General features: G+C 47.8%; 1 protein-coding gene across 2 annotated transcripts; it reads left to right on the top strand.

Moving 5' to 3' along the window:
• Nucleotides 1-176: 176 nt before the first annotated feature.
• Nucleotides 177-7,878, top strand: ZNF416 (zinc finger protein 416). Of its 2 annotated transcripts, XM_017509514.2 has the most exons (4): nt 177-559; nt 1,116-1,157; nt 3,220-3,346; nt 5,759-7,878. In XM_017509514.2, the coding sequence occupies exons 1-4, from the start codon at nt 527-529 to the stop codon at nt 7,339-7,341; spliced, it is 1,785 nt and encodes a 594-aa protein (XP_017365003.1). In that variant the 5' UTR covers nt 177-526; the 3' UTR covers nt 7,342-7,878. The 2 variants fall into 2 exon arrangements, with proteins under 2 accessions (XP_017365003.1, XP_017365004.1); XM_017509515.2 differs by lacking the exon at nt 3,220-3,346 and having other exon boundaries at nt 180-559.
• The last annotated feature ends 3,123 nt before the right edge of the window (nt 7,879-11,001 follow it).

Genomic DNA, 11,001 nt, shown 5'->3' with positions numbered 1-11,001 from the left:
TTTTTTGTATTTTTAGTAGAGACGGGGTTTCACCATGTTGACCAGGATGGTCTCGATCTCTTGACCTTGTGATCCACCCGCCTCGGCCTCCCAAAGTGCTGGGATTACAGTCTTGAGCCACCGCGCCCGGCCCAAACTATTATTTCTAACACTTATGATTATTCTTTAACAAGAATGGAAACTTGAAGATAACTTTTCTACTTCCCACACCTGGGCTTCCGAGAACTACATTACCCACAACGCCGAGCGCCAAGCTGCAAAGAGGAGGAGCCAATCAACGTTCAGGACCGGGCGTGTCGGTGGTTGTTGCACACAGTAAGGCGGGACTTCCGGCGCCATTCGGAGGTGCTCGTTTTGGTTGTTCTCTATTTTGGCCCACGCCTGAGTTAGGAACGCTGCGTCCGGCGCAGAGCAAGGATCGCCCAGCTGCGCGGCAGTCCGTGGGTCGCCGGCCCTGGTGGCAGCTGTGCCTGGGTTCCCGCCCCGGGTCGCCCGCCACTCCCGGCCCCGCTCTGCCCATAATCCGATGGCGGCGTCCGTGCTGAGGGCTCTGACTCCGGTGAGTGCTGCGTCCCCGCGAGCCTCACCTGCCCTCCCGCCCGAAATCGAACGCCCCGCGTGAGGGGCACCTGCTCGCGTCCGTGCAGCCCGGCCCCAGATGCCAGGACCCCGGACTCCCATTTACAGGCCTGGTGTCGTGGTTTGTGGAGGGTGTGGCAGGTGGAGGGACCGGTTTCTGTGAATGTTGTTGGGACAGCTGAGCCAGGAGCGTTCACGCTGGAATGGTAAAGTGAGGCTTGCTCTTCTCAAGAGGCTGGGAGCCATAGGTGGTTGTGAACAGAAAGGCGCATGGTCTGAGTTAGACTTCAGAAATTTCCTAAAGCTACTCAGAGTTAGAACAGCCTGGAAGGGGGATAACACCGGGAGGTTGAGTCCTTGTGCAAGGTCCCAGAGCAGGTAAGAATCACACTGAGGACCGCGGAGCTGAGTAGCAATGATAATTTTGTCATCACCAAGTCACCTGGCTCCAGGGCTGCTCAGGGAAACAAGGAGGCATGAGCCCATGGAGCTTTCAGCATAGTTACCTGCCTCTCACAGCCTTCCTCTTCCCGCAGGTACCCATGACTGCAGAAGCTAAATTTACAGGCTTCACACAGGTGAGTGAAGAGTATTTCGGGCCCTCACTGGTGCTGACCTGTTTTTGTCTCTGAGATTGTGTTCTGGGACTCTTCTCTTGGCACTCTTTTGGTCCTTGGTTCTAAGGAACCTGAACAAACATCAATCCCAGGGTCATACATCCAGGCTGGAGGCCGGTATAGAACGGCTCCTATTGCTGGAAACCAGTAATAGGAGTGTGGAAAGTTGTCTCAGGCTTAGATACCAGATGAGCAAGTGCTTTAAGGTCAGGCTGAGCTGGTTTAGGGAACTACAGCTTTTTTCTTTCTCATGGAAACTGAAAGCTGGGCTGCAGGAATCAGACCATAAATGGTTCTCAGATGTTGGCTGTTTTTTCTGGAGTGTGTCATGAGCAATGAGAGCTTGTGGGCAGAGGAGGTATGTGATGTGACCCAGGTCTCAGGTTCCCTGTGTGTGGCCAGGCTGAGAGAACAGGCTGAGTGTGAGCAATGAGTTAGGAAAATAGTGGAGAAGCCTGCTGCAGTAGTCCAGGTGAGTGTTACTGGTGACTGGACTTGTGTTGTGGCTGTGGAGGTAGTAGTTGGATTCTAGATCAGTTTTTTAAGTAGGAAGGTTTGGATTTTGAGATGTTGAAGGTGAGAGAACAGCAGGGTTCAGGGGCAAAGGCAAGGTGTTTGGGTTTAACAGCTGGAAATAGGGAAGCTCCACTAGCCAAGATTGTAAAGTTAGTAGTTGAGTCAGTTATCTCTGGAGATAATCAGAAGTTTTGTTTTGGAATATCTTTATTTTAAAAATTTTTTAAAAAATCATCTCAACATGCAAAGAACAGTTGGTTTAGACATCAAGTGGATAGTTTATCCTACAGGATTAGAACTGTGGGGAGGGATTCAGGATGGACACATTTAAAAGGTGGTGGCCACTATTTGCCTAGGAGCTTAGCTTGGGTCACAATTAGGAGGTGGAATCCTGATCACTCTGGTAATGCTATTAAGCAGCCCAGGAAAGGGAAGTTGGGGGTCACTACCGGATCTTCTGCTTGGGTACATCGTTGGTCATGGTGGGAGTCACAAAGACAGGTATGGGAGAGAGGTGGCCATGGTAAGGTGTGAGAGCAAGGATGATCTGGCAGGTGGCCAAGGCTCTAGGAAAAGAGTGGGCATGAGGTCAATGCCTGGAAATCATTGAGACAAAATGATACTGAGACCAGAATAGTGCTTACTCAGGGTTTTGTGGTAACCCTTGGGGTGTCAGGAATTTCAGGGAGGTAGAAGTTGAGGGGCACAAGTGGTCATCTGGGAAAATCACTGGGCCTGAGGTAGGGGTCCTCTGGGGCAGACTTTGAATGAGGGTTAACGGGAAAGGAAGGCTGTGACTGAAGAGAGGTCATCAAGTGCAGCACTAGTGAAAGAGGGCCATGGGTGTCAGATCCTCAGGTATTTCTGGGTGAGTGAGGATGTGGCAAGGGACAGAGTCAGGCAAGGAGGCCTTCAGAGCAGGATGGGGCTCTGAAGGCTGCCTTTGGCATTGGGGACCATTCAACCTCTGAGTATCACTGTACCCTGTTTCAATTTGCAAAGCACTTTCTGGATGTTTAATTCCAAGTATCGTGGGGATGCCAGAGAGATGCTTATGGTGTGGGGTGATGGGGTGGAAATAGCTATGGGAGTGATATTGTTTGAGAGTGTGTGCTCCAAAAAGTGATATGCATATGGAGAGAAAGTGTGAACTGAACACCCCATGGCAATGGCATTGAGGATATAAGAATGATGGCTAACCCCATATTTGTTTGTGTATGAGAGGCATAATCTTGGAAACCCCAGAAGAATTGTCTGACAAGACAAAATCCAACCCTATATGCTTGACCCAGAGTTTAAATGGCATTTCCTTGTCCACCTGCCTATTGGTACTGTGGGAAGACACAGTGATGATAGGACCATGAGGAGAAGGCAGGAATCGGGGCTTGGTGTCTCCTGAGATGGGGCTTAGGGATGAGGGTAAGCAGGGGAAGGATGCATGGGGGACATGAACTTGGGGTCCTAGGAGAGAATCTGATCATGGAAAGATCTATCCCCATTATGGCAGGGCTCTGTGACCTTGGAAGACGTGGCCATTTACTTCTCCCAGGAAGAATGGGGGCTCCTTGATGAGGCTCAGAGGCTCCTGTACCGCGATGTGATGCTGGAGAACTTTGCACTTTTAACCTCACTGGGTAAGGCCCTCACACCCACTCTCACGTCCTGGTCTTTGTCTATCCTCTTTTTCCCCAGAGGCAGCTCTGCCTTTTCCTTTGCCGGACTATGGGCTCTGCCGACTTCCCCACTGTCTTGGCATATGTGCTGTGGTGTAAGGAATGAAATTGTTGCACTCCTCGGTCAGCCCTGACATTTGCTGTCCCAAAGTGTGCAGGGATAGGTCTGAGTGTTAGGTGTCTTGAGTCAGCCTAATGCATCTCAGTTTACTTCTTCACTCCCTCCTTGGGTGGCTGTGTCCATATTCATGGCACTTTGTGTCTCAAGTTCTGCCTCCCACGTGACATTTCCTTTGACTGCCTATGTTAGGAATTTGCAGAATTTTCCTCATCAGTATTTACATGGAACATGAGCTGTTGTTGCCAGAACCTCCTTCAAGGATCTGTGTGACATTAATTTTCTTTCTTGTGTTCTCAAGGATGCTGACTTGCTCTGGGCAACGATACTCACCTGTCCCAGCTTTCCCTTAGGACTTGCCTCATTCAACTCCCAAGTAGTGGCACATCTAGAGGTGCCAGGAAAGCCCTGGTTTTGGAAAGGGTGAAGATAGGAATATGGCTTCAGAGGAAGCCTGGCCTCAGTCAGTGGCACGTAGGTGAGGGCATGACATCCAGCCTGTTTTCTAATCTTACCAGTAACTTGCCCTGTGTCATCCAGTTTTGGTGCTAATACCACTGGACACACCTCATTTCTACCTTTTCTTTCTCTTCTTTGACACTTTGCTGACTTATTGCTTTATCTGGGACATCTGGCCTCATGCTGCCCCCATCTTTCTGCCTTCCAGGTGTTACCAGTTTCTCTGCACTGCCCCCCAGCATGTTTCCCAACACTGACCCACTCACAATATGTTGTGAGTTGTGCACATGCTATTAAATAGTTCTTGAACACAAGATGATCGCAATTGGAATCTCCCATTCAGTTCCAATTGCATTATATTGGGCCTGAGTAACACCAGCCCATGCACAGCATGCACATGTCAGCAGCCAACAAGATCCTGCCAAAGGATTTGGCAAAAGAGTAGATTGGGCCGGGCGCGGTGGCTCAAGCCTGTAATCCCAGCACTTTGGGAGGCCGAGGCGGGTGGATCACGAGGTCAAGAGATCGAGACCATCCTGGTCAACATGGTGAAACCCCGTCTCTACTAAAACTACAAAAAATTAGCTGGGCATGGTGGCACGTGCCTGTAATCCCAGCTACTCAGGAGGCTGAGGCAGGAGAATTGCCTGAACCCAGGAGGCAGAGGTTGCGGTGAGCCGAGATCGGGCCATTGCACTCCAGCCTGGGTAACAAGAGCGAAACTCCGTCTCAAAAAAAAAAAAAAGAGTAGATTGGAGACCCCAACTCTCCTTATGTGCTGCACCCCATCCTTATGTCCTGTGTTTGGTGAGGCCGCCCCAGTTTGTGATCTCTAGAGGCCCACTTCTGCCAAACAGCCCCTTTTTCATCCTGCTTTCAGGTCCTCCATATTGCTTCAAAGTAATACTGTGAATTCATTCCTTAATGTAGATGTGAAGGTGCTTCCCCTTTCATGTTTTAAAATGTACCCACAGGATTTCAATTAATGGAGGTGGTAGAGTAGTTAATGTCAATGACATAGGAATTTATCCCCTGCAGTAGCAAGAGCATGTGAACACCATGCCATGCAGGGCCACATGAGGAAGTGCTTAGTGGTCAGAAGGTAGAAGCAAGAGAGAAGGGAAAATATTAAGCCACAGCCTTAATTGGGGTTTTGCAGGTAACACAAGACATGATAAATTGTTTAGGATTGGGTAATTTGAGTAGTTTGCTTTGGGGCAAAGAGGCTCACTAGGCTTAGTTGCCTGCTTCCTGACCTTGGGATGGTTAGAGCAGAGGGATATTAGATCCTGAAGCATCCAAGTCACATAGAAAATGGGAGTATGGGCTCTGGATTGATTACTTTGTGTATTTGGTATGCTCCCTCCTGAGCCCCTTGCTATCTCTTAAGATTTGGCTCACTCTGGAAGCACCATTCTCTTTCCAGCCAGCAAAATTTTTTATTCTGTTTTGTTTTGTTTTTGAGACAGAATTTCGCTTTGTCTCCCAGGCTGGAGTGCAGTGGCATGATCTGGGCTCACTGCAACCTCCACCTCCTGGGTTCAAGCAATTCTTGTGCCTCAGCCTCTTGAGTACTGGGATTACAGGCGCCTGCTAACACGCCCAGCTAATTTTTTGTATTTTTAGTAGAGACAGGGTTTCACCATGTTGCCCAGGCTGGTCTTGAACTCCTGGGCTCAGGCCAACAGAGTTTTTAAGATATTGGAACATGAGTTATTCGGAAAAGCATTTTTTAAATGATTAATACACTCCCATCATAGTCAACATGCATTTCATCAACATTTCTCTGCTTTCAGTTTGTTGGCATGGGATAGAGGATGAAGAGACACCTGAGCAAAGTGTTTCTGTAAAAGGAGTACCTCAGGTCAGGACTCCAGAGGCAAGTCCCTCCATCCAGAAGACTCAATCCTGTGACATGTGTGTCCCATTCCTGACTGACATTTTGCACCTGACTGATTTGCCTGGGCAGAAATCATACTTGACTGGGGCATGTGCGGTCTTTCACCAGGATCAGAAGCATCATAGTGCAGAGAAACCCTTGGAAAGGGACATGGACAATGCCTCATTTGTGCAGTGCTGCCTATTCCGTGAGTCAGGAATGCCTTTCACCAGTAGTGAGGTTAGGAAGGACTTCCTAGCCCCATTGGGCCTTCTTCAGCCACAGGCCATTGCTAACTATGAGAAGCCAAACAAAATCAGCAAATGTGAGGAGGCCTTTCATGTTGGAATAAGTCATTACAAGTGGGGTGAATGCAGGAAAGATTCCAGGCACAAACACACTTTTGTTCACCCTAGAGTCTGCACTGGAAGAAGGTTTTATGAATCTAGCAAATGTGGGAAGGCCTGCTGCTGCGAGTGCTCCCTTGTTCAGCTCCAAAGAGTCCACCCTGGAGAAAAGCCTTATGAGTGCAGTGAATGTGGGAAATCTTTTAGCCAAACCTCTCATCTGAATGACCATCGGAGGATCCACACTGGAGAAAGGCCTTATGTGTGTGGTCAATGTGGGAAATCATTTAGCCAAAGAGCCACCCTCATTAAACATCACAGAGTTCACACTGGAGAAAGGCCTTATGAGTGTGGTGAATGTGGGAAATCTTTTAGCCAAAGTTCTAACCTTATTGAACATTGCAGAATTCACACTGGAGAAAGGCCTTATGAGTGTGATGAATGTGGAAAAGCCTTTGGGTCCAAATCCACTCTTGTTCGGCACCAGAGAACTCACACAGGAGAAAAGCCATATGAGTGTGGCGAATGTGGGAAATTATTCAGACAAAGCTTCAGCCTTGTTGTACACCAGAGAATTCACACTACAGCAAGGCCTTATGAGTGTGGCCAGTGTGGGAAATCATTTAGCTTAAAGTGTGGCCTCATTCAGCACCAGTTAATTCACAGTGGAGTTAGGCCCTTTGAGTGTGACCAGTGTGGAAAATCCTTTAGCCAAAGAACTATCCTTAATAAACACCACAAAGTTCACACTGCAGAAAGACCTTACATATGTGGGGAATGCGGGAAAGCTTTTATGTTCAGATCTAAACTTGTTCGGCACCAGAGAACTCACACCGGAGAAAGGCCTTTTGAGTGCAGTGAATGTGGGAAATTTTTTAGACAAAGCTATACCCTCGTTGAACACCAGAAAATTCACACTGGATTAAGGCCTTACGACTGTGGACAATGTGGAAAATCCTTTATCCAAAAGTCTAGCCTCATTCAACACCAGGTGGTTCACACTGGAGAAAGGCCATATGAGTGTGGCAAATGTGGGAAGTCCTTTACACAACACTCTGGCCTCATTCTCCACCGAAAATCTCACACTGTGGAGAGACCTCATGAAAGCAGCAAATGTGGAAAACTCTTTAGCCCAAGATCTAACATTGTGTAACTCCACACCTCAGAAGAGCCTTACACCTGCAGGGAATGTACCATCTCTTTCTTCAGTGTTACGGCTATAGAGAGCCTTTGTGAAGGAGCCATCTGCCTAAACCTCATACTTGTAGACCTCCAGATGGGTGAGACTCCCATGAGTTCCAGGCATGTGTGTCTTGCAGGAGCTCCTTTGTACATTCTAAACTGCTGGAAGCCTTTGCTGGAATTAAATCATTAGTCACCTTTGCATACTAAGGCAAGGCAGATAACCTGTGTTCTCCCATTGCTTGGAGGAAATTCCTTGAGCAGTCTGAGCCTTTAAGGGGAATTCATTCCTTTTTTTGACTGATTGCAGCATATATCTGACCAGCTTTGGCCAGAAGGGCCCAGCCTGGGTTCTGCTGGAAACTGATGTGGAAGGCCTCCCTTCATGGAAATTCTTGTTCTCACACAACATGTGGTAGTTTTTCCACCCTACAAGTCACCACCTGGTAACTGGCTACCTCACATTGCTCTAGTTTGTGTGGTAATAAAGGCCTTATTTAAAAATCTATGTGTAGTCTTAGGGTTTGGTTTGCTATATGAGGTGGCTGGAAAACACATTTGGGTTCTTACCTAAAAGAATGGACAGCTTTTTTGGGGCCCTAATATTGTTGACCTGTGCAGGAAAAGTAAAATTACAGAGAGTAATTCTCATTCTGGTTTTAGTCCAATTTGTCTTGCTGCCCAAGGCCTCCTAGGAAACAATGCAAGGATTTTATTGTCCTAATTTGTGGCCTGGATCCCTATACTTTCTCTGGACTAGAAGTCATCCTGAGGACAAGTAGGCTGTTATGACAGACTCCTGTGCTTTGGGGAATAAGATGGATTTGTTGCATTGTTGCCACAGGCTACAATGCCTAGCACTGTTGAGAGGAAGCTTTTTCCCAGCGTCTGCAAAGGAGTCATGTGCTCTGATGCCCATGATTCCATAGATGGTGATACTCAAGCTGATGGGAGCTAAGCATGGGACATAATTGGTACAGAAATTTTGGATATGATTAATAGAAAGTGGAGGAGCTAGTAGCAAAACAAATGTGCCTGTGGTAAAAGTGCATCTACACATCTAGCAACTGGCTGTGTCTTTATTTTCACAACACACACAATCTCCATGTACAAAGTGTGACATGTGGGCATAGCCTGGCTTGGAGGGAACAACTCCATTCTGCAGACATGATCATCATAGCATGGAGCCAGGCAAGCAATCTGGAGGCCTACATGGGATGGTACAATGTGAGTGCAGGAGGACATGGGGAAGTAGAGAATCAGAAGGAGCCTGAGTAGCAGAAACCTTAACTTGAAAATGACATCCCCCATCAGAGGCTTTACCCTCTGCCACAGTTACCCTATTTTCAGAGGCAGAGTCCCTCCCCCTTGTGCCCTATATGGAGCTCAACTCTCAGGTGTCCTGGCTCTCTGCACCTTTTCCAGTGACCAAGCAATAGTTCTAATATCCAACAGCCTGAGGTCAACTTGCTGCCTCTGACTTGCCAGGCATTGGTGCCTTTCAAGATCATGGTCCTGACTTTCACTTGATAGAAATGTGGGTATTTGGACCTGGCCCAGAGGACACTGCACCAAGATGTGAGGCTGGAGAACTGTGGGCTCTTGGTCTTGCTGGGTAAAGCTTTATTTCTGTCCCATGTGGGTGACCCTAGTCCTCCGATTTCATTCTCTTACGCATACTGCCTGGTGAGAAAGGCATCTCAAACCCTTCTCTTTCTAACCACAGGTCCTGCTGTATTCTGTTTTGGTCTCACATCCTTTTTTGCCTGGTCTCCCTGTGTCTACATTGGGGATCAACAAGGTAGAAATGGCCCTTTATTTATTTTTGAGACAGAGTCTCACTCTGTTGCCCAGGCTGGAGTGCAGTGGTGTGATCTGGGCTCACTGCAACCTCTGCCTCCCGCGTTCAAGTGATTTTCCTGCCTCCGGTTCCTGAGTAGCTGGGACTACAGGTGCCCACCACCATGCCTGGCTAATTTTTTTTTTTTATATTTAGTAGAGACGCAGTTTCACCATGTAGGCCAGGCTACTCTCGAACTCCTGACCTCGTGATCCGCCCACCTTGGCCTCCCAAAGTGCTGGGATTACAGAAGTGAGCCAACGCATCCAGCCTTAGAAACGGTCCTTTCTAAACACAAACCTTCACCCTAGTGCCCAGCACACACTGCCCTCTGTCTGAGGTGTTTATTCCAGAATTCAGGGGAGAAAACTTGATTGATCCAGCCTAGCTGGGTCAGGTGTCCCCAGAGACTGGTTAACAGGACTGTGGGTGGTGGACTGTTCTCAAAGAAGGGACTGAGTTAGGCAGCCCTCTAGGATAGCATGCCATCAGTATCCTCCAGGTATCTTAAATAACTTAAAAAGCTTTCTTTATTTTTTTTTTGAGACAGAGTCTCACTCTGTTGCCCAGGCTGGAGTGCAGTGGCATGATCTTGGTTCACCACAACCTCCAACTCCCAGGTTCAAATGATTCTCCTGCCTCAGTCTCCCAAGTAGTTGGGATTCCAGGCATGCACCACCACGCCCAGCTATTTTTTTGTATTTTTAGTAAAGATGAGTTTTTGCCATGTTGGCCAGGCTTGTCTCAAACTCCTGACCTCAGGTGATCCGCCCGCCTCGGCCTGCCAAAATGCTGGGATTACAGGTGTGAGCCACTGCATCTGGCCTATTTAATTTTTTTTTTTTGTTTTTTGAGACAAGGTCTCGCTTTGTCACCCAGGCTGGAGTGATCTCAGCTCACTGCACCCTATGCTTCCCAGGCTGAAGCGATCCTCCCACTGCAGCCTCCCAAGTAGCTGGAACCACAGGTGCACGCCACTACACCCAGTTAATTTTTTCTAGTAGAGACAGGGTTTTGCATGTTGCCAAAGATGGTCTCAAACTCTTGAGTTCAAGCAATCCACCCACCTTGACCTCCCAAAGTGCTGGGATTACAGGTGTGAGCCACCACACCTGGGCTCCAGCTAATTTTTAACAATTTTTTTGTAGAGATGGGGTCTCACTATGTTGCCCAAGCTGATCTCGAATAATAATAAGACATTTCAGGTATTGTATGATCTAGGTGTCCCAAATACAGTGGAAGTGTTTCTGTGTGTGATAGTTTTCCTGTAGCACAACCTTGGGACAGTACTTAGGAATGCTGTGTGGTGGTGTGTCAATCTGACATCCCTCAACACAGCCTGGATTCTCACATGGGTATAGCACGTTCACAACAGGAAATGTTGACAGACATGAGACACATAACTGGCATATGCAAAGCACACCAAGGACCTGTGTGACAGGATGGAGGTTCTGATACAGCAGATGTGGCCACACAATGCAACACAGAGATTTGTGAGAGATGTGATAGTGATAGAGATGCCCAATGCCTGGTGTTTGGGTCACTGGCACACATTATATTGCTGTTGCTGCAGCAAGCTCTGAATACCTAGGCTTTGCACATTCATGTTTGATCCTTATTAATTTCCAATACACACATACACAATTGCACAGTCACATTGTGTGTAACAGTGGAAGCACAGAATAGCTGGGAGAGAACAACCTCACCATCCTGCAGGTTGATGATACACTGATGAGGGTCACAACAGGGAGTTGGGTGCTGGTTTTGTTTTTTTTTTTTTTTTTTTTTTTT

Source organism: Cebus imitator, unplaced genomic scaffold (assembly GCF_001604975.1).
Source record: "Cebus imitator isolate Cc_AM_T3 unplaced genomic scaffold, Cebus_imitator-1.0 Scaffold417, whole genome shotgun sequence".
In the NCBI taxonomy this organism is placed as follows: domain Eukaryota; kingdom Metazoa; phylum Chordata; class Mammalia; order Primates; family Cebidae; genus Cebus; species Cebus imitator.
The sequence above is the reverse complement of the archived record's forward strand: the minus strand, read 5'-3'. Positions and strand labels throughout refer to the sequence as shown.

What these genes read in the sequence shown, in the direction of transcription:
- ZNF416 (XM_017509514.2), top strand. Translation starts at nt 527, where the DNA reads ATGGCGGCGTCCGTGCTGAGGGCTCTGACTCCG. An exon ending in TGCTGAGGGCTCTGACTCCG is followed by an intron (nt 560 to 1,115) that starts GTGAGTGCTGCG and finishes CTCTTCCCGCAG; the next exon opens with GTACCCATGACTGCAGAAGC. An exon ending in TGCACTTTTAACCTCACTGG is followed by an intron (nt 3,347 to 5,758) that starts GTAAGGCCCTCA and finishes CTCTGCTTTCAG; the next exon opens with TTTGTTGGCATGGGATAGAG.